Here is a 24,442-nt window from a genome sequence, read left to right on the forward strand (position 1 = left end):
TCCTGGGAGCCAAGTGAAGAAAGCATTTCAAGGAGGGACTGTTGAATCATGTCAAAAGTTTTAAGTAAGATGAGTTGTGACACATGACCACTGGATACAGTAATGTGGAGCTCACTAGTGAATTCAATAAGTGCAGTTTCTGTGGAATGGTACTTGTGAGAGTCTGAATAAAGTGGCTTTAACAAAAAATAGGAAGAAGAATTAGGGACAGTGAGAATATAGTTTTGCTTTAATGGGGGTCAGAGTAATCAAGCAGAAACTAAAGGGTTAAGAGGGCTCAAGATGCAATAAATAACAGCATGTTTGTAAACTATTGGAAATGATCCAGGAGAGAGAGAAAGAGAAATTGGTTGAGAAAAAGTGTAGAAGATAAAGAATTCCCTAAGTCTGCTGTTTCATAGGATACTCTTTCCTCTCTCTCCTTTTTTTTTTTTTTTTTCTTTAGTCGAAATAAGATATTTTGCAGGTTTTCAGAACAGATTGTACTGTTTGGACTGCTTACTCTCAAGAGGACCTTTAAAGGCTATTTTATCTTCTTCAAGTAAAGTTTACATTCCCTAGTTTTGATTTCCTTTAGAAATGTTTAGAAAATGACATTGGGAGGAAACGCTTTAGAAAATATATCTTCAATGTTACAGCATAAAGATCTATTTGATGTGGGGTGTGTATGTGTGTGTATGAGTGTGTGCATGTCTGAAATAAAATTGTGGAATTCTGAACCCTTACTTTATTTCAGCACCACATCTGGAAGTTCAGAGTTAAACACACAGCAAAGGAACAAAATATCGGTAAGAAACAAAGTTTGCATGAATTCCTTTTTTTAAAAAGCATTACAGTTAGTGAAACTGTAACTTCTTTCATTAATGTTGATATTTTCCTAATATAGTTTCACTTTCACATTTTACTAGTAAACATTTAAAAAATAAAACATAGAATGTTCTTTTTCAAGTAGAAGGAGGTAAAGCGGCCAGAGTGCCAACGAAGGGATATGCTGCTGGGCAGGAGGGAAGTTGGTGTGGGGTGGCCGTCCCCCTTTGTACCTGTGATCCCACAGTGCTCTCTGTGGCCCTACACTAGTGCAGACATCCTGGGTTACATCAAAGTATTTGCCTGTATATGAGGATATTCTGGAATTCAGACATGATATAGATTGGGTAACTCATCTTATTTGGTTTGTTTAGGCTTGGGTTTAAATCACAGTCTATTCCTGACATTCTCAGCTCATTCTCTTCCAAGTCATCCTGGGACAGCTGGGTCCTTTCTACAAAAGCCTCTAGTCCCTCTCGAGGCCTCAGGTGACAACGGGGTAGGCTAGTGAGAAGTGTTGAAGCCGGGTGATAGGTTCATGGAGGCTCATTATACTAGTTCTCTACTTTTATGTAAGTTTGAGAATAATTTCCCTTTAAAAAGAAAAAAATAAGCTATCTATACGCCCTCGATTCAGTTTTAGTAAGTATCCCCTAGTCTCCACCCATAGACATTTCTGGAACGACTTTTTCAGCTTTAATGTAGAGGCAGTGTTGTATAGAAGAAAGACTGTAGGACTAGGAATTAGGCCCAAGTTTGCCACCTGCAAGCTGTGTGATGATACCCAAGTCATTTAAACTCTCTGAGCCTTGTTTTTCATTCATAGAATGAGGATGAGACTTTAATAGTCTACTTCAAATAAGATGTTTGGGATGTGAAAATGGTTGGGAACATAAAGAAGAAGTGTATAGGTGTATAGCTACTCAGAATCGATTCAATTCAACCAGGCTCCCCTGTGGACCACGGGACCTCGCCTTTTGATTTCTCTATTTCTTTCTAGATTCAGCATTCTGCTTTTCTACTCTCATCCCACCCCTGCATCACCAGCTAAGAACATTTGATCTAGTGAGGTGCACATTCAGAATCTCACTTCCACACAATTATTTTTGTTCAATGTTAACATCTCTTTTCTAAGAGTTCATTTAATCTGGCCCCAGACAGACTGGACATATATCTCAAACCCACAGTAATTTTCAGGAGGAGTGTTTTTGTTGAAGAAGTATAAGTCAAAGGGAAACCAACTTGGATTAATAGAATATAATTTTAATTAAAATTTTGTTTTCCAACTCTAGTGATAGTTTAATATTATATTACTTCTTTTTCAGTGAGTTTTTGTTTTATATAGTGGATCTACTTACAATTCTGTTGGCCAAAGAAAGAGTGTCCCTCACTGGCACTATATGAAAACATGTTTTCTCTGGTTAGTTGGAACCCTTGAGCTAGTAGTTAAATTGGAGTCTTGGAAAAGGGAGACTTCACCTCACCAATCTCGGTTTCCTGCCTTTCCTCTAACAATGCTAATCAATTAGCGCCCTGGAGGTAACCCTCTCCCTGGCTGCCTAAGACACTGAAAAGGACGAGGTGCCAATTACTACATTTAGCATCTCTGCCTAGGGCTCCCAGTTAGCTTCCTGGAGTCCAGAATCTATCTCCTTTCAATTTACATTTAACATAGGCTTGAAGTAACTTGTTCTGCTCTAGTTACTGAATTCTTACATTTCTAAAAGAATGCATTTAGCTCGAGGTAGAGGTTAGGTTTAGGGCCCTGAAGGCCATAGGATAGTCATGATTAGTGCTGCCTCCTCACCCCACGACCCCTTTTAAGTCTTGGAACTGAAAGACTGGTCACTCAGCAGAACAGATTCTGCTCCGTACCATGAGGAACCCAACTGCAGGTGGATCTCAGATGCCTCTTTTAAATAGCTGTGGTGAGTTCTGGCAGAGAAGATTGGGATGAAGGATAAAAATCTCTTCAATTCTGTGAGGATATCGACCACCCAAGCAGAATGAAATACACTCCACCTTTGTGGCATCCAGTCTCTGAATAATACCTTAACGTTTTGACTCCCCCGGTAAACTGTGCATTCTTAGAGCCTTTATTCATCTCTATGTCCCTGAGACAAAGTCCCTGATACCAAAATGGCATTTGAAATAGAACAAATGGACTAGGTGACTGAGAGATGTTGTCCCTCTGAATCCTTATAGCAGCAGACGGCGGTGGTTTCTAAGAATCATCACCGTTGTATGGATACTTTTTTCTCCTCCTATCCCTCCTTCCCTCTCTTCTGCTTCCTCCTCCTCCTCCATAAATATTATTATTACTATTATTGCCACTTTAGAAATTAAGAAATTTAGAGTCAGGGAGATTGAGGGAGAGTCCAGCTGTTGAGTGATGAATGAGTCATGTGCTGACTACAGAGTAAGAACCTTATGGGATATAATCCAGTGAGAATTTACTTAGATCCACTTTTCAGGTGCCAGGTTGTCTCTGTTTATCTGGACCTTATACCTTTGGAGGATTAGAATATTATTTGAACCATTGCCTTTGCTCCATTTTAACATCCTCAGACAGTGAACAGCTAGTGCTTATAAATCATCTCATTTGAAACTGTTTAGGAAATAAAACTTCTATCGCAAGGAGGCGTGACCTGAACTGGATACCTGGCTCAGGGTTGATCTCCCCTTGAACTATTCCTGAGAACTGTGACAAATAGAAATGAACGATGTAAAAACACCAGATGATCTTTGGTTATGTGGAGTGGCACATCCAAAAATGAGAGTGTGGGTATGAATTCATTAATGCTAGAATATGTATGAAGTATTTCACTCATTGTGCAAAACTAGGCTTGTTATAAAACCTTATAAGCCATTTAGTGTTCAAGTTGTAATTCAGTGACGGCTTCATTAAAGAATTATTATTTTAAGTGCCAAAAATATTAAAGCACTTTAAAATTTTAATTTGTAAGGTCAAACTCATAGCACACTATGTAGGAAGTCAGCTTTATAAAACAACCTTAAATTAGCTAAAAAATATTACATTTGATAAACTGGGAAAGGCAAGCAATGCCTTAAATTATGTCAAATTATATAACTTATGTTCTTCTAGTACTTGGTATAATATAGTATTATGTTTTCAGGAAGTGTATATTTGGTCACATTTCTGATATTTCTAAATTTTAGCATTCTGAAATGACTTTCAAAAGATTCTTCCCTTTGATGAGCAAACTTTCAAATCATTAGTGAATTACAGTTGTTAATATATCACTTGTGCTTTAAATGAACATTTTAAATGATTTAAAGGAGATGTTCCTATTTATCTTAAAATGAGATCAATATAGTATTACATTTCTGTGTATATTTAAATATAAAGATTTGTTGCTGTTGTAAGAAATAAGTTATTTATTTTGCCACTCTAATAGGTAAGAAATATCTCAGAACTTTTTGTTTTGGATTTTGTTTCTTTTCCTTTCTTCTTTCCTCCCTCTCTCCCTCTCTCCCTCCCTTCCATCCTTCCTTTTTCACTCTCCTCTCCTCTCCTCTCCTTTCCTTAAGCATACGTGACAAATTTAAGGTGTACAGCTTGATGGGTTTTGACATATGTGTACACATGTGAAACTGACATCACAGTCAAGATAATGAAACTTTCCATCACTCCCAGAAGTTTCTCACGCTCCTTTGTAATCCCTCTCACCCACTTCTTCCCACCTCATTTCCAAGGAAGCACAATCTGTTTCACATCATTATATATATTATTTTGCATTTCCTTGAGCTTCATATAAACAAAGTCATACAGTACGTACCCCTTCTACTGACGTCTGTCACTCAGTAAAATTATCTTGACATTCACCCATGTTTTAGTGTGTATAAATAATTCATTTTTATTGCTAAACAGTATCCTGCTGAACTGAATGTACCAGTTTGTTTATGCCTCCACGCGCTTACTGACATGTAGGTTATTTCCAGTTTTTGACTCTTTACAAATAAAGCTGCTATAAATATTCATGTACAAATCTTTGTATGGACATATGCTTTCTTTTCTCTTGGGTAAATACCTAAGAATGAAATGGCTGAATCACATGGTAGGTGTATTTTTAACTTTCTTAAAAACTGTCAAACTATTTTCCAAAGTCATAGTATCATTTTACATTCCCACCAGCAGTGTATGAAAGTTTTAGTTCATCCACATTCTCTCCAAGGTCAGCCTTTTAAATTTAGCCATTCTAATATGTGTGGTGGTATCTCATGGCAGTTTCAATTTGCATTTCCTTAATAACTAATGGTGTTTGAGCATCTTTTCATCTGTTTATTTGCCATCCTTATATCTCATTTGGTGAAGTATCTATTGAAATGTTTTGTCCATTTTTAAGTTGTACTGTTTGTTTCTTATCATTGGGTTTTGAGAGTTCATGTGTGTTTTGCAGGTATTTTCTCCAGTCTATGGTTAGTCTTTTCATTCACTCAATAGTGTCTTTAGAAGAGCAGAAATTATTAATTCTGATGAAGTCTAATTTATCAATTTGTACTGTCATGGATCATGCTTTTGCTATATGATCTAAGAAATCTTTGCCCAAGATCACAAATATTTTCCTTTTCCCTCCAGAAGTTTTATAGTTTTAGGTTTTACATTTAGATTTATGATTTACTTTGAGTTAATTTTGCCTGAGGATGACTAACAGCTGAGTCTATCACCAGACACTTCCCTCAGATGAAGGCACTCCATTGCCCCAAAGTCATCCCCCTCCACGGGATCAACCTGCATCCAATAACTGGTTGAGGCAGGGCTGCAAAACCTGGCCCCCTTCCTTTGAGGACAATCCTGAAGAGCCAGCCCAGCTCCAGAGCTCTCCTATGGAATCGGCTGAGGCCGCTGTTGCATTCCTGCTTCTTTCCTTGCTTTATAGGTGTTGCCCCCAAGAACCATCTCCAGTAAGCCCTCTGTAGCCAGATCTCTCAGTCCGTGTCCCAGGAACTCTAACCCCATAGAATAACAAAATCAGAATAGGTCTAACTGAGTGAATGAGGTTTTGGGAATGGAAATTCGTAAGAAATGCAAAGCAGCCATTGTGCTGTCACTGAGGGCAAGACAAAGGACTCCCCTGGTGGCGCAGTGGTTGGGAGTCCACCTGCCAAGGCAGGGGACACGGGTTCGAGCCCCGGTCCGGGAGGATCCCACATGCCGCGGAGCAGCTAGGCCCTTGTGCCACAGCTACTGAGACTGCGCTCTGGAGCCCGTGAGCCACAACTACTGAAGCCCATGCGCCTAGGGCCCGTGCTCTGCAACAAGAGAAGACACTGCAGTGAGGGGCCCGCGCACCACGGTGAAGAGTGGCCCCCACTTGCCGCAGCTGGAGGGGGCCCACGAGAAGCAACGAGGACCCAATGTGGCCAAAAATAAATTAAAAAAAAAAAGTTGTAACGTTCATTTATTCAATCTAAAATTTTCTTCCACAAAAGAACATGAATAGTATAGAAATTGAAACTTTACTTCTAGAGACATCTGCTAGTTATCTAGATAATATCTAACATTACAAACATTACTGTATCTGGGCAGGTAATATTATCTCCCCAGATGTTGGGACTTGAGATGTTAGTTGGAGTTTCTACACACTGTTCAACCTCTCATATAACTACTTTCATATTGAGATCTTGCCATAAATGAGGGGCTGATCCAATATAATGTTTTCCTGCTCCCATCCCACTGTTGTCCCTATACAATCAACTCAAAGTTCACCTAGTTTAATCGTGTAAATTCTATAAGCAACAACTTCAACAGAGAGTTCAGGTCAAGCTGTACATAGAAAGGTAGTAGCAATGGAATCATTGGTGAGAAATATATTTTTTCCTTTGGTTACTATCAAGAAAGATCAAAACTTCATTAACATTTTGGAAGGTTATCCGTTGTAATTGGCTAATGGCTTATCTTAATATTTTATTTTTCTGAGTAATTTATTTCTTCTTAACAATACCCATCCAAGATGGGAGGCAGAGGGACTCTATTCATCATAGTTACTAATGATGTTAGTAATCAGTTACTTAGTCATAGTTACTAATAAACTATTTACTGTGGTAAATAGTTACCAATGAGTTATTCTGGATGGAAGCTTCACCTGGGAGTGCACTTCTGCAATCCGGGCAGGCAGCAGTGAGAGGAGGGGCCAATTGCACAGAGAGTGCTCAGCCCAGAAGTTACACACACCAATTTTCCTTCTATTTCATTGGTCAAAGAAGTCGCATGGCCAAAAAGAACTTCAAAGGACTGGGCAAGTGAAATCGTACCATGTACCTAGGAGAATTTTCAGAAATGTATTGATGCACAAAGATTACAGCAATATAAAATTAGGTGTAAAAAAAGAAAATAATTAAACCAAAGAAAGGAAAAGGTATAGATAGATACAAAATAAAAAGATTACCTCCAGAATTTCTCATTTTAATAAGTTCTATTTAACTTGAGAACAGAGGCCATAAAAAAGATCTTAGCTGTTTAAAATGAGATTGGCCAAAGAACTAGAAAGTGTCCTTTAGAAAATGATCCTTCATAAGCAGTTAGACAAGATGACCCATTTTGTGGTACAGATGAACCAGTTTGCAGGGCAGAAGTTGAGACACAGATGTAGAGAACAAATGTATGGACACCAAGGGGGGAAAACCGCGGTGGGGTGGGGATGGTGGTGTGCTGAATTGGGTGATTGGGATTGACATGTATACACTGATGTGTATAAAATTGATGACTGATTAAAGTAAATAAATAAAAATAAATAAATAAAAATAAGATGACCCATTTCGTTTTTAATTCTTCTGATAGAGTAAATGTGTAAGAAACAAAAGGTCCTGTTTTCACATGCAAATGTGTCCCTTTATTTTTTTTTTAATGTCAACAGGCAAAGAAATTTAGAAAATATGTGGCACCGAATCAGATTGTATACAGATAGATTGTTTTTCAGAATTTCCCCAAGAGGCATCAGTGGTGCAAAGGACCTCTATAAACTGAAGCATTTGAGTGTCTGCAAATTTGTTTCGTCAGATGCCCATGACGTTTTTTCTCTATTTGGTTTCTTCAAATGGCAAAAATTTCCAGACAATAGGCATTATTTGGGGAAAGCACGGTAATTTGTTCTGTGTAGTGCTGACACTTTTTTTTTCTGTGAGGTTGGAAACATTGAGAAGTTTGTGTATATACACAAAAGGAAGGAAGTTTTGAAATGTAAAATGGAGACAGAATTTAAATGTATATATTTAACTATAAAAAAGATAAATATATTAGGTGAATGCAAGGGTTACTCTGAATTAATGTTCTGGATAAACTCAAATTTCATGTATAATTTGCTCATTTTCTGAAACCTGAATGTTCAGATCAGAGGAAGACAGGGCAAGGGAAAAATGTGTTTTGGGGACCATGTAGTCAATCAGTCTGAGTATGAGAGCACACTTCAGTTGCTGTGGTCTGAAGAAAAATACTTCCCCAAACTTCCACAATTCCTTGAGAGAGAATATCCTCCCAAGCAGCTAGGACAGTTATTCAATCTAGCCTTTCCCAAAGGAGTAAGTCTACCTTTGGGAGGCTCTCTTTGGATGCTTGGAGAGAAGTTGGAAGAGAGTGGGGTGACTTGGGAGTGAGAAGCACAAGGATGCGGGCTCTCAGGCATAAAGCGTGGCTTCTGGCTGCCCTACATGAGGCAGATTGGAAAGCATCAGCTTAATTTGTTTTGATAGATTTGTTAGACTGAAATTTGCTGCTGGGAATAATAGCCCCAAGTCGTCATGTCAATAGCTGAGCTGTGTATGTTAGGTTAGGTAACAGAGTGAATCAGTTGTTTCAAAGTATGTCTAACAATTCGAATCAACGTGTGATGTGTTATCTGTACTTAATGAGGTTCAGAGAAATGGAGCTTTCTCCAAGTTTTGATTAGAGTTTACTTCTTCAAAAATTTCACTCTCTTCTTGAACAAAGTTATGCATTAATGCACAAAGATGAAAAGATAATTAAGTCTCTGGAAATTCTATATCTCATAAGAAAACGTACCACTATTCCAACCCATATAGGAAGAATTTATAAATATTCAAAGTAAGTATTAGAACATATTCATAGCATCTATTACAACATAATGTCCTTCATATATTAAGGTCTCATATAAATCGATGAGGAAAAGATTAGCCCTTAAATCGAAAATGGACAAAGGACACAAATTACAATTTTTAAGAAGACATGCAAATATCCAATAAGATGTCCAAGCTTGCAAGTATCCAATAAGATGTCCAAATAGAAAGCAAAGAAATAAAAAATTTTAAAACTTAGATATCATGTTTACCTGTAATTTTGACAGATATAAAAAGTATTGAAAATATCATTATTGGCAAGGGTGTAAGAAAAGTCTGATTCTCGTGTGCTGTGGTGGGAGGATGAATTTGGGGGATGTAATCTTAAATATATATCAAGTATATATTCTTTAAAATCCAGTAACCACTTTTTCCATTTATATTAATAAAAAACAAGTTCACAAAGATGCATAAATATGCTTATTACAGGGTTGTCCAATAGTGTGGAAAATTGCATATACACATAGTAAAATTTATTGTGACCATTGAAAGTTATGGTAATTTAAAAAATTACAATTTGTGGAAAATGACATTCATTATTATTCAAATATAGTTATGATATACTGTTAACTGAAAATGATCATAATTTAACCATATATAACCATGTATAGTATGAATCAATGTTTTATATGTTATGCATCTTCAGGTACACACACACAAGCCTAGAAGATTATACACCAAATATGGTGTCCTAGTCTGCTCAGGCTGCCATAACAAAATACCACAGACTGGGTGGCTTAAAAAACAGACATTGTTTTCTCACAGTTCTGGAGGTGGGAAAGTCAGAGATCAGGTGCTAGCATGATTGGGTCCTGGCTTGCAGATGGTTGCCTTGCTGCTATATCCTCACATGGGTGACAGGGTGAAGGAAGGAAGGAAGGGAGGGGGAGGGAGAGAAGGTGACACAAGGAGAGAGCTCTCTGGTTTCTTCTTATAAGGTCATTAATCTCATCATAAGGACACCACCCTGCTGACTTCATCTAAACTTAATGACCTCCCAGAGGCTCCATCTCCTAATACTATCACATTGGGAGTTAGAGCTTCAACGTATAAATTTGAGGGCACCTGGAACACACATTCAGTCCATAGTAACATGTGGCAATCTCTGGGTGGTAGGATTCTGGATGATTTTCGCTTTCATTTTTATACCTTTTATATTGTCTGAATTTGAGGGACATAATATATTGAAAAGTCACGGCCCAGTGACGATGCTCAATATATGTCTTTTCCCCCTTCTCATCTCTCATCCTTATAATATTGAAGTCCACTTATCTGAACATCTCTTTCTCAACATTTTTCACATTATGAGCTCCTGGAGGGTTGGGAATTTGATGAATTCACCTTTATCTCCAGGATTTAGCTCTGGACCTTACATATGAAAGGCACTCAATCAATATGTGAATGATTCTCATGTGTTTGTTATTGAAGAGCTGGACACATTTTTCAGTTAGGGAAGAAAATGCTCTTGAATCATATATTTAATGCAAACGAAGATTAAATTGTAAAATATTTTAAAATTAAATGTAGTTCAGAAACATTCTTTGGCAAGGAGTAAGCCCTGTTTTTCCTGCCTCAAATGCCTAAGGAAAATGCTATAAATTCTAGAACACTCTGCTTTCCCTAGGGGCTATTTCTACTTGGAATCTTTCTTAAAAAAGAAATATCTGTGTCCATGGTGGTGATTAATTCTGAATCCTATTAATTTTTCTCCTTCTGAATAAAGCAGCATTTGGTCTTGTGCCTTCAAATGTGTTCTTACATTCCTTTCTGATAATCACGTTACTGAAAATATACAAAAAGTCTCCCATAATACCTTTCTTTGCGACTGCTTAACATATAATGCTGAGATCTAAATGAGCTAATCTCAGAACTGCTTTGTGGTAAAAACAAACAAACAAACAAGCAGTCTAGTACCCATAAGGTAACTTTCAAATTACTCAAGTTCTTAACCCTTAGTATACTAGGAAAATAGTCATCATAACTGACCACCTGAATTAAAGAAACCCACCTAAATTTTTTATTTTTAAAATCATTTTCAAATAATTTACAGAAGAATAAAGACATAGGTTTAGAAAAAGAACCTCATTAGAAATTTTGATCAGAATTTAAACGTAGCAAATCTATTTGTTACCAAGTAAAACTTTTGGCACATAAATGTTATAAAATATGGCAGAATGCTGTCACACATCCCCTTAACAAAACAGGAAAGTCCAAGTTCTTGTCACAAAATTCTGTGTGATATAACCTGTCTTGTATGAGAATACCCTATTTCCTTTTTTGTCCTTAAAGGTATGTTTTTCACTTACTGATTCATGACTTTGAGGACATTCATCTAAGTCTCTCGGTAGTCATGACCTGAAGATGCATAGTCTATTTCACTTACATGATTAATTCCACCACTTAGAGCTGCACTGTCAAATGGAAATATGTAATTTAAAAGCCATATATGTAATTTAAAATTATCTAGTAGCCACATTAAAAATTTAAAATAAACAGATAAAAGTAAATTGTAATAATATATCTTATCTATCCTAATATATTCAAAATACTGTCACGAATATGTAATCAGTACAAAAATATATTGAGATCTCTCATATTCTCATATATTGTTGTACTAAGTCTTCAAGATCTCATATCTATTTTATACTTACAACACGTCTCAATTCAAACCAACCACATTTCAAATACTCAAGACCACATGTGGCTGGTGGATACTGCATTGGACCATGTTGGTCAAGAATGCTGCTGTTCACATTCACCTTCTGATTTGTCTGAGAATTGTGAAATGTATGCCTCTGCCAATTTTCTTGTCTTTGGGCATTATGGATGAAAATAGAAAAATTCAGCATCCTCAACTGCATTTAATGAAAGAAAAAATGTGCTATAAAAATGATGTTTCGCCAAAAAAAAAAAAAAAATGATGTTTTGCTAGTGGAGCCCGTGTTGTGAGGGGGAAGGGAAGGAGATGGGGTGGGGTGACAACCGGGTGGATTTTCTGACTGAAGGCCATGCTGTGATGGTGTAGCAAAGAGTCCCTCTGTGTAGGAAATAGACACTGAGAGGTTCAGGGTGATGGGGCATAAGGGCACAACATAACTCACATGGAAAAAGAAAAAGTTCTCTGTATTCCAACTGCTCTCTAAGTGTGTTATTTGTTTCAAAATTTAAAAAATTAAAATAAAGCAAATTTAAAAAATGGTGTCTCCCCTTTTGTACCTTGACAGGTGACGTCATACTTTTGATAACACAATAAGAAATTGAAGGATGATTATTAATTTTACTAAGTCATAGTTGGAAATACTCAATGAATAATGATAAAAAATAATTCCTAGGATGATTAAGTAGCAATATATTTCAAATATAGGGAAAACAAGATTACTGAGATCCCAGAATATATCTTGGATTATATAAAAGGCTCCAATGGATCTGTATGATAATTATAAGATAGAATGAGTTTTATTCTAGTTAAAAGAAAAAAATATGTATATATATATATATATATATATATATATATATATATATATATATATATATATATATACACATACTTTGTAAGACCTCTAAGATAGAATAAAAGCCATGAAGTATAGATTTTTATGAAGAGAATGGCTCAAAAAAAGAAACTCAAAACTACATTTGGGTCCGATAAACTCTGATGGTATACTGAGGGTTAAATTTCACTAATTAAACAGTATGTGAGGAAAAATTTCAGAGATCCATTTTTTAAAAGTCCTTCTTTCCTTTTCCATAAGCTTCTATTTCACATGACAGCTTTTCTGAAGTTTTCTCCTCAAAAGTTCTTTGGAAAACTTTTTCCTTTAGCCCTAGTCCACATCCCTCTTGCTCTTCTTTAATCTCCCCCCTTTCATCTCAGAAGCCCTGAAAACCACATCTACCAAGAAAGTCAAGAAAAAGAAGAAATGGAGTAGACCAAGTATAAACCCTATTCAGCAGGCAGAAGAGGGTACAGGCTGTGGCCCTCTCCTACTACGTTTTTGAATTTTTGCTCTTATGCTTAATGATTTACTTTTCCAACAAGGAGTAACCAGGCTAGGTGTGGCTGCATGATGCCAAGGCCACCAGAGATTCTAAGAGTTTCTGGTCCTTACGATCAAGAGCTCAGGCTCTTTCTGAAGCTGTGAGCTCCCAGAAGCTACACCACAGAAACATAAAATCTAGAGCTTAAAAAGAAGATTAAAAACATGCAAACAAACTTTCTTCTGTGGGTCAGGCATTATGCTCAGCATTTTTCTGCATGACCACATTTAATCACCACAGCAGCCCTCAATGAGTTAGCATTTCTTCCATTTGTAGAGGGGAGGAAGTGGAGGCTCAGGATAATTAAACTACTTGCTTAAAGTCACGTGAACAACAAGTAATAATCAGTCAGATTTGCATTTGAAACCAAAAGAACCCATTCCAGTTAGTATTAAGGAGAAAATGGATTTCAGAGGATCCCTAGGAGAGTCAGAGAATCAGTCTTGGAGACTATACTCAGCTTCCCTTCCCTAGTGGAGGACCTATTACTGCCACCACAGGGCGAAGGCATCACAGCCCTACTACTACCCCTGAGTATGAGAGGTTACTTCTAAGTCGTCTGTCACTGCATCCTCTGAAAACAGAACGACCCTGTCGACCTGGCCAGATTCCATTCTATTTGGCACTTTTTCATATCACTCTCATTTACACCGAATTCTTAGGCTGGTGTGTCTGATTGGGGGAGGCTAAGTCACATGCCTACGACGTGGTGCAAAGGAGGCTGGAAAAGGAGTTCCTGGTTTATACTTCAGGGAGATGGGATTCATGAGATGGGAAATACTGCAAACAGGGAAAGACATAGCATGACAAATGGCCACCGCAGAGTGCAAGATGAATTAGAAGTAACGATCTTCTCATTTCACAGGCGAGAAAACTGAGTCCCACTGAGTAAGCTCTGCCATCTTCTCTGATACTCTGGCCATGCCTCTTAGTAATATTTTGACTGGGAGACCTTAAAAGAAGTGGAAATTTACAGCAAAAAAGAGCTCTCTCATCTGTCCTGCGCTTACCTTATCACATTGGAATGTACTATGGAAATTGTGGCTGAACTTTTATCTGATCCAGAAAGATGCATAACACATTTCTCTTTCAGATCTTGGTAAAGAGGGCAGTCTGAGCAAATGTCAGGCTGGGTTGGGGGAAGGGGAGATTGATCATGGAAAATGTTTCTCATGGAACATCAAGTTCAACTAAGGACTTCCCTGCTAGGTTTTGGGAACAGCATCATTAGAGTCTTTAAGTTTTTATCATTACAGTTAAATTTTTGGATTTTTTTAGAAGTTTACTTATTTGGAGCCTAAAATTCACTGGCAGACAAAAACTTACCTTCACTTTGAGGAATGTCAATCATAAATCATTTGTTGTTGATTACACACAGAATAGCAAAAATTTATTCACAAGACTAAATTTGAAAAACTTCAGGGCTTCCCTGGTGGCGCAGTGGTTGAGAATCTGCCTGCCAATGCAGGGGACACGGGTTCGAGCCCTGGTCTGGGAAGATCCCACATGCCACGGAGCAACTAGGCCCGTGAGCCACAATTACTGAGCCTGCGCGTCTGGAGCCTGTGCTCCTCAACAAGAGAGGCCGCGATAGTGAGAGGCCCGCGCACCGCGATGAAGAGTGGCCCCCGCTTGCCACAACTAGAGAAAGCCCTGGCACAGAAACGAAGACCCAACACAGCCAAAAATAAATAAATAAATAAATAAACAAAGTAAACAATGCATTTAAAAAAGAAAAAAGAAAAATTTCAATTTGGGCAATAAAATTCCATCACCTTACTCATAAGCTGACCTGAAAATCCTTCTTCCTACAGGCGTGTGCATTAACTAAAATACTGGGATACAATGGGAGAATGAAAACACTGTTGGTCAACATGCCAAAGTACTCAAAATCTAAACTTATAAATGATGTGGAGAAAATAAGTAATCCTGTCACAAAAAACTCAGTTATACAAAACATTAACTTTATAAACAGGGCAAGTATTTGCAGTATTATATGTCCCACTAAATCAAAATTTAATTTAAAACAACTAGTATTTTTTGAATTTTTTTTTAATTAAAGGAATCAAAATCTTTCCCTTCAGTAAGATTACCTTACTATGTTTTTTCCTTTTCGTAAATTTCATAGTTTTTATTATGTGCAATCTTTTTCTTTTAATTCTTTCTCACAGCAGTCCTGTGACGCATAGTTAGAGTAGTTGAATTAATTTTAGTATTGACTAATTCCTTCACTCCATAATTTATCTGCTCTATACATTTGTTTTATAAGTTATTTAAAAATTTTTAATTGTGGTAAAATATGTGTAACATAAAATTGACCATTTTAACCATTTTTAATTTGTAGTTCAGTAGTGTAAGGCATGTTCACATTTTTGTGCAACTTATCTCCAGAAGGTTTTCATTTTGCAAAGCTGAAACTCAACACCTATCTATAAAATAATAAGTCCCCATTTCATCTTCTCCTTTATTTTTGTAAAAAATAAAAATCATTTTTCTGGGACCTAATTAAACTTAAAAGCTTTTGCACAGCAAAGGAAACCATAAACAAAACGAAATGACAACCCACAGAATGGGAGAAAACATTTGCAAAAGAAGCGACTGACAAGGGATTAATCTCCAAAATACACAAAGAGCTCATACAGCTCAATATCAAAGAAACAAACAACCCAATCAAAAAACGGGCAGAAGATCAAAATAGACATCTCTCCAAAGAAGACATACAGATGGCCAAAAAGCACATGAAAAGATGCTCAATATCATTAATTATTAGAGAAATGCAAATCAAAACTATTATGAGGTATAACCTCACACTAGTCAGAATGACCATTATCAAAAAATCTACAAACAATAAATGCCGGAGAGGGTGTGGAGAAAAGGGAACCCTCCTACACCATTGGTGGGAATGTAAATTGGTACAACCATTATGGAGAACTGTATGGAGGTTCCTTAAAAAACTGAAAAATAGAGCTACTATATGATCCTGCAATCCCACTCCTGGGCACATATCCACAGAAAACCATAATTCGAAAAGATACATGCACCCAAATATTCATTGCAGCACCATTTACAATAGCCAGGACATGGAAGCAACCTAAATGTCCATTGGCAGAGGAATGGATAAAGAAGATGTGGTACATATATACAATGGAATATTATTCAACCATAAAAAAGAACAAAATAATGTCATTTGCAGCAACATGGATGGACCTAGAGATCGTCATACTGAGTGAAGTAAATCAGACAGAGAAAGACAAATATCATATGATATCGCTTATATGTGGAATCTAAAAATGGTACAAATGGACTTATTTACAAAGTAGAAATAGAGTCAAAGATGTAGAAAACAAACTTATGGTTACTGGTGTATGGGGGAAGGAGGAGGGGAGGGATAAATTGGGAGATTGGGATTGACATATGCTTAGTACTGTATATAGAATATATAACTAATAAGAACCTCCTGTATAGCACAGGGAACTCTTCTCAATACTCTGTATGACCTATATGGGAAAAGAACCTAAAAAAGAGTGGATATATGTATATGTATAATTGATTCACTTTTCTGTATACCTGAAACTAACACAACATTGTAAATCAACTATACTCCAATTTAAAAATTAATTAATTAATTAATAAGAAAAAAGAAAGCAGTAAATGTTACAAACATTGAAGCAATTAGAACAATGGGTCAGGGTATTCACAGGGGAAAATTCTGTTTTAACGTCTCTGAAAACATACTACCAATGTTTTGATAGATGCCTATAGCACAGATAAAACCTATGACAAATTGTTCATAAAATCACATAATAGATAACATTTTAATACCTGCAAACATCTGAAATGCATTCAATAATTCTAATGTAAGTGCTAATCAATGAGGAATAATCAAAGGCCAGTCACAGTTCTCAAGAGATGTGGCATACAACTTGATGATTAACCAAGAACCACAGAAAATACCAAGTGCTACTTGTTTTTGTTTTAGAAACATCCAACACTGTCTAATTCAAAGTTACTCTCCCTGATCCCAGTGATTTTAGAACAAACCCAGTCTAAACTGATTTATTGGGGAAGATCAATCCACAGATATTCAGCAAGCAGAAAACACAATATTCATGAGCCCATACTGCTTGTACAGAAAAAAAGACAAAATAAGACAATGTACACAAAGCTGCTGACTTTAGCCCTAGGGTTTCAAAGAGATCATCTGAAGAAATGAAGTCATTACTAATGCTTAATTGCTAGTGTCATCTCTGATGTCAAAAAAATGCTTTTTTCCTCTGACAATAAAAAACGGGAAAGAAAAACATTATAAGTACAGGATAAATCACATGAAAGCTCTGTGAAAAGCTTACTTACCCCCGGTGTAAAGAGCTTCACATCAATGGCAAATAAATTGAAAAAGGTTATCAGTTATTCATGCTGTTTGTGGCAGACCCTGTTAGCTGCCTACCCAACCTCTCTTGTCATCTCTTCCTTGCTAATAAAATCTTTATTTGGATGTTTATAATGAACTCAGGTACAAGAAGTAAATCATGATTTATACATAAAAAATAAAAAAATAAAAATTATTTTTTAATAGCAAATTACCTTGCTATATGTCCTTTCTCTTTTTTTTATTATGAAAGAAATATATTCTCATTATTAAAATCTTTACTTCACTGTCAGCAGGATGGGTTAGCACTAGTTGCTGTGTAGTTCAGTTACAAGAACCAGGCTTCCCTGGGAAGGTATGCTACTTGCTCTACTGTCCAGAAGGAAGAGCCATTTTGTTTATTTTGAGTTTGGAGCATGTCTCTAGGAAGAGAAGATTATTCGTTTGTTCATCTGCATGATTTACAGTAGAGGCACCAAGAACATATTAATACTCTCATTCATTAATATTTGGTCTTTTATTTTAGAATAAAAACTAAAGGTGCTGGAATACACTATTCCCTCTAAACAAGGAATTCATAATTTGGGCTACATGAATAGCACTGAGAAAAACACTTAAGCACCCTGAAAGTATAGGCAAAATAGTGTGCATGTGTGCTTATTGTGTGTGTGTGTGTGTACACAAGCATGTACATAAGCATTTTTTTTCCTAGTAAGAGAATTGACATATATCATCAGGTAGTCCAAGAGGTTTGTGATGCCCAAAATTTTAAGAAATCAACCCATAAAATCAAAATGCTGGAGGGCTATTTTAAGTCACAGAGCAAATTCTGTAATATAACATGAACCCAAATTCAGGTGTCCTCTAACCCAGTCCCTGTTTTACTGTTAACTTTAACTGAAATGATGGAAGATACAAACTATTTACTAGGTCCTTTTCTCCTCTAATACTATTGGTTCACAGTCTGTAAGGACTTATAAACCAATATTGTTTGAGATAGATCTGGAATATTTGAAAACAGGTTAAGACTGCCTCTTACCTCCTTCTAACATCTACCAGAATCCTCCTCAAAGAGAAAAGAACAAGGCCCCAAAGCACAGAGCAATATTTTATGAGTGAGAATAAAAATAAAAATATTAAATTAACCACCAAACTCTTGACATTCCTTTGATTTTTACATAGAACTAAATCCTAGGATTTTTGTATTGGAGAGAAATTCTAAACTGAGAATCTGGTGAGGGTATTAATCCTGTATGTCTGGTTACTATTTATTTCTCCATTGCTTAGCACAGTACCTGGCAAATAGTGAGCCCTTAATATTTTTTGAACTTAAATGAACTGAATTGCTTTGAATTGAACTAAAATGACTTGGCCTGTTAAGAGTTTCAGGTAAGCCATTATTTAAAGTTATTTATGAAGCTATCATATGTCACAGGGCCATTTCTCTTTCTTTAACTTCCACGCCAACAATCTTTTTATAAATTAAAATCTGAGTTAACAATTCCTTTCAAATACCTTTTTCGTTTGTTCTATCAGTGATGCTATAGAAATGGAAAAGGAGTTAAATCTTTCACAGGGTAAAAGGTTGACCTTTACAAGTGTGGGTTTTTTCCTAGAATAACTGTATCTTGGAACTGTGCTAAAGCAACTTGATACTGAATTCAGGTCCATCTTGGACTTAGTCCAGTGGAATTCAGGGAATATAGCTCTGGAATAGCCACCTGACAAAACAGTTAATGTATAATTTAACAAGAGATCACTTAGATAGAGGGTCTCTACACTTTTAGATTTCATAAACTAGTAAAAATTTCCATCAAAAAATAATTAGGTTTAGTTTTTGTAAGACTGCCAATTTTTCAATTTTTTTCAAGAAAAAACAGTAAAACACAATAATTCCCATGTACTATCACCATCATTTGTTAAAGAAACATCCTCTTAACACCAAAATATATAGAATGATCATAATCTCAGAATAAAGGACAGTCATCTAAATGGAATAAATTTGGCTTCATGAAAAATTCACAATGTCCTTTTCAAAAGTTAGCTTTTATCATTTTCTTGCTGACTGGTGAAAATGTTATCACAAACCAACACTGATCTATGGGCTGGCATTTGGGAACCACTAATAGCATTAAACCTGTTTGGCCTGAGATATCTTTGTTGCCCCCTCCATTATCCACCCTCCACCCTTCCCTCACTCTGCTCTTTTCCAAGGAGCTGGTCTCTCTGCACTTCTTATTGAAGCTCTCTTGCCCTCTGATTTCTCGTTGGGTTCAGCCCAAGGAAGATATAGACAGAAGTACAGCAGGTGAAAGGAGAGGAGGGTCAGGCTATTTATTCCACTGGTTCATCAACCACTACTGCCTGGGCACAGGTTGGCAGCGGCTGTATTTCTCTGCCCAAGGTCTCGGTTTATAGGATGGCCCTCTCCCAAGCTCTCTTTCTAGATCCTGTGATAATGCTCTCCCATTACCTCTCCCCCTACCTCTTCAGGTCAAGGTAAGGCAAAAAGTATCTTTGCACGCAGGGTGTGTCTCACCATCCTTTGCTGACTTCCATAATGGTACCCATGCTCTTCCCTTCATCAAACTGCCCTCAATCACTCCTTTGGAATGACCATCTGTTTCCTTCTGGAAACTGACCAGTGTGTTCTTCATTTAAAGATGAAAAAACTGAGGCCCCAAGAAGTGAAACCCCAAAGTCACATAGCCCAGACACACAGTCAGTGAGACGCAGGTCAGGTAAGGAATGTGTCCTTCCAGATTCCAAGCAGAGTTCCCCTTAGTCACGGCTCATCCGTCATCCTCCCATGACCATCCCTTTCAGGATCATATTGATGGGCACTTTCTACTTAGAAACCCTTTCCACTGGGCTTTGACAATAGTTGTAGTTTGTTCAAGTTTTGCATTTAAATATCTTATTTAGTGATTAATGACACAACCCCAAACACAGAGGAATACTGTTTTCACTTGAATGGACTGGAATCAGGAGAACTGAGTTGTTAAATTGTTGCCTAAATAGAAATTGACAATTTAACCTAAGAAACTATTGCAAATGCTAAGCACAGAAGGACATGAGAGTGACGAACTTTCCACTGTAAAATGAATTCTGATCACCAGAGACTGAGGGAGGAATGGAAAAAATCTGCCCGGAGGTAAGGGGCTGAGGTGGGGGGCTAGCGTGGGCAATATGAGCAGGTCGTAGAGGGGTAGGGAAGTTTAGGGCCTTCGGCGCTTGTCAAGCACTGGGAAAGAGCAATGGACCACGGTAATAAATAGAGGAGACATCAAGCAGGAAGTTTGTTGCAAAATGTGTTGAAAGCGTGTTTTAACTGGCAGGAAGTTACTGCACTACTGGGCAGGGGCTGCTGCTGGAACCCTGCACGATAGATGCTCCAGATTGCTAGAAACATTTAATTGTCTTACACTGACTCACGTCAAATTGCTCTTGTGTAAAGGCGGAATTTGCCATAACCACATCATTATTTAGCAATCTTGCTTTTAAAGAAATGCACCCACATATTTAACATATTAACTTTGTTCTAATTGCATACTTGACTGAATTTCCCACTGCTGTGGTTTGATCGTTTGCTGTTACAAAAGGGCCAATATGGGAACTTTCTTTTACTAGGGTTTAAAAGTAAGTTAGAAAGTTTTAATATCAAATGATTCTCCTTAAAGGAATTAGGAGAATAGAATTATTCAAAATAAGATTAATCGAGCACTTCATCTGTCCCAGCATTTACCTGATTTACGTCATTTAATCCTCACATCAGCCCTGCCGTCATCACCCAACCCCACGACCACCTCCTTGCCCTCTGCTTCGCTGTCTGGCCCCTGGCCTTGGCAAGCGGACTTTCTCTGGGGCTCTGATCCTTGTCAGTGTTCTAAGCCAGATGCCGGGGAAGTATTGCTCAAAGGAGTCACTGTTACAGCCTCTCAGCGTGAAGGACCGCTCTATCTGGTGCAGTCCCCTTCTCTGACTGCTGAGCCTTCAATCAATCAACAACTCTTTATTGAGCTCCTACTAAATGCTCAGTGCAGTGCCCTGTCTAGCCTCTGCATTCAGGCGCCTTTCTAAGTGCTGCACGTGGATTCAGAGGGGGGTGGATGATTTGGATGAATCAGAGACCTTGAACCAGTCCTGAAGGGTGGAAGGGATTTGTCTGGCTGAGGAAGAGCAAGGTCATTGTAAGACAAAGAAATAATGACTTAAAAGTAAGGAAGGGGACAATGAAAAGGTACTGAGATGGGTTAGAGAAATAAGAAAAATTAAATTAGAACAAAGAGTAGATTTTCCTCCAGATTCTCAAATGAGGAAACATTGCAGCTAAAAGAAAATCTACTCTTACAATTTTCCATAAGGTTTGTCAATTAGTAGACTGTCAACTTTAACACACATGCATAGTAATCTAGTGTCTTTACTGTAACCAAAAAGTTTATAGAATTATTAATATTCTGTAATATTCTTTTACTTTGATCATCTTGGTTATCTTAGATACATGCACTTAGATTACTGATGGATATTTAGGTAGAAAATTTTAGGACAAAGAGTAGAAGTTAAAAACTGGAATACCCACTGAAGTGCTGGAATTTACCCTTTGGAAATCCGCAGACACAGGTTCAATCCCCAAACACCTATATATATCATATGTTTTCAGTTTTGATTAGTATAATTCACTCATCCATTACTTTAACCACCAAGACAGTTTCATGTTCATAAGAAACATAAATCACTTTATGTACTGTGTGTCCACATGTGCCTGAGGGAAAATGAACTTCATGGTGTAAATCCTAACTTTCTGCTCTCGTACCACTTCATCCTGCAAAACTGGGGCAAGGACTGACTACACCTAACTGTTTAGAGTCCCTGAAAACACACACCTACCTCCAAAACTTCCAACACAACCTATTTACTTATTTGCGAGATTATTCTTGATTTAATCTGTAGTCCTTTGGTTAATGGAGGTTGTCTCCTATTAAAAAGTGCTTGACTTTGTTTAGGCCATTTTTACTCCAGTGTAGATACATTCATAGCTCTTTCCCTTAAAGGAGAGGGGGACAGAAAGGCAAGTCAGGGAGTGGGGAGTGACAGCTGGGGTAAAGGTGGAGACAGGCTTTGCACTCCTCACAGTTTGCTCAGGACTCTCCTTGTTCTATAACACATGATGATTTCTTAAATCTACCTGTACAAAAAGTCCTATGGTATTTAATAACAGTCTCCAGTCAAGCCTGTTTCATTTGGCTTTGACTTGCAATGTTTTTGTCTTACTGGAAATGGTTGTCCTTCTTGGCAGGGAAAATTAGGGATGTTTGGAGAAAAAGACCTAGAGAAATAGATTAGATGATCTTGTTGGGTCTACTTTTAAAAACTTCCTCGAGGTCAAACACTGGACAAGAAGATTCCCCCTGGAAATAGCAATCTAGATCAGGGATCCTTAATCTTTTTGGAAAAGTTTGGACTTTTGACAATTTCTCCTTTATGCATAAAATGTTTTGTATCATAAACTACCTGTAAGTATAAATACACAAGAATTTTGTTTTGAGAATTTTGTTTTGAGATATTTTGGACTGACTCTTGAAATTACTGGAATCATATATGGGAGGCTGAGGGTCATTTGTTCATCCCCAATATCACTGTTCTAACCCAAGATGTTCACCCCCCAAAGGCTGACCTCGGGGAGATTATGCAGCCGTGTGTGACTTAGAAGCCATGCTGTTTTTGAACAGAGCAACATTTGTTTATATCAGAGGTCCATGCCAGGGTCCTAAGGTTCAAAGAATGGCATGAACAATTATAGGAACTGAATAAATGCTTTGTTTTTATGGCTGGTTCCATTTACCACCAGATGGCTCTATTGTATCGTCAGGAAATGCACATATGTATAAAATTGGTGGGCTCCTAAACCAAAGGGGAAATAAAGCAGCAGGGTTTTTTTTTTTTTTTTTAATATGTAGGAACACAGTTCTTTTTTTCCTGTGGGGTTAATTGGAAGCAGCTGCAGCAGCCTGAACTTTCACAAGAAGACAGGACACATCCAAGGAAGCTATAGGAACATCATAATCCTAGCACATATGAGGTTTTCTTTTGAAGTTTTCATATTGCTGTGTATTTATTAATTAATTGTCTCAATGGCCAAAGAGTAGTCAGGAAGTGCTCTAGTCTCAGTAGTGCTGGTAACTGATATTCTCATACCAACTTTGCACATTTTTCTGCTTGTACATGAGAAAGAGCAATTTAATTTTGAGAGGGAAAGTCTACACATCTGCTGATTTGAGTCGTATTAGCCACGTTCTGGGGAAGAATGATCTGATTCTAAACCATGTAGTATCTGTGCTTTAATTAAACTTGTGATAAGAAGGTGACAATCAAAGGAAACAAGAGCTTCTCTGAATTCAAATGACTATGACCCCCAAGATAGGTGAATGTTAAAAATGTAGGCATTCTAGATGACATCTCTTATTGGGAATGTGAAATTTTGGTTCTAACCTCTTGAAGAAAAGTTCTGTTTGTATCAGGAATAAAAGTTGCAGACTAACCAAATTTCAACATGGATATTTTATTCTACCTTTCTAAAGCTGTTCATTGCTCGTTAATATGCATTTTTTTTACTCTGCCTTTAGACTCTAAACTGTTAAATAACACTATTGTTTTTGTAACATTTCATTGTTTTATTGCTATGTTGAAGAAGAAAAGGAGATGATTTGTGTGAGTTTATTAAGCCTGTCCTTAGTCCCCAGAGTTGTTTGAGATGCGCTCAGGAAACTACCCATGTCAAAAAGTAATACTTGATTATTGTTTTAAAGAAAGAGCCCCTGGAAACCAGACAGATGGCCTTTACTTTGGCACAGCTCGAGGCCTTGGAGATTTGCCTGAAGGAAGCAGAAGAAAAGGCTAAAGTCTTATCCGAACAGGTAATACCTGTCACTGGGACTGGAAATATATGTTCCTCAGTGTGCAGTAGAGCAAGGAAAATCTAAATACGTGTTTTAGCCTCTGTACCTAATGACACACACACACACACACACACACACACACACACACACACACACACCCCATTTCATTCATTTTAGTTATAACAATAATTACTTTAATCTGTATGGACCTTTTCAGCCTTTAAAACTCCTCTTAGAT

General features: G+C 37.2%; 1 protein-coding gene and 2 long non-coding RNA genes across 5 annotated transcripts in view; 2 read left to right on the forward strand and 1 right to left on the reverse strand.

Annotated features, from left to right (window-relative positions):
- Positions 1-24,442, forward strand: part of LOC309623678 — a 423,847-nt gene that overhangs the window by 249,083 nt on the left and 150,322 nt on the right. The gene's annotated exons all lie outside the window — the stretch shown is intronic.
- LOC309623671 overlaps positions 1-24,442 on the reverse strand; it is a 386,864-nt gene that overhangs the window by 190,566 nt on the left and 171,856 nt on the right. The window lies entirely within an intron of this gene.
- CCDC192 (coiled-coil domain containing 192) overlaps positions 9,774-24,442 on the forward strand; it is a 55,381-nt gene continuing 40,712 nt past the window's right edge. The window contains exon 1 of the mRNA XM_082380763.1: positions 9,774-24,222. Coding sequence (XP_082236889.1) covers positions 24,139-24,222 — 84 coding nt within the window. The 5' untranslated portion in view covers positions 9,774-24,138. The remainder of the gene's footprint in view (positions 24,223-24,442) is intronic.

This window comes from Balaenoptera borealis, assembly GCF_965194805.1.
Source record: "Balaenoptera borealis genome assembly, chromosome: 2".
Classification (NCBI taxonomy): domain Eukaryota; kingdom Metazoa; phylum Chordata; class Mammalia; order Artiodactyla; family Balaenopteridae; genus Balaenoptera; species Balaenoptera borealis.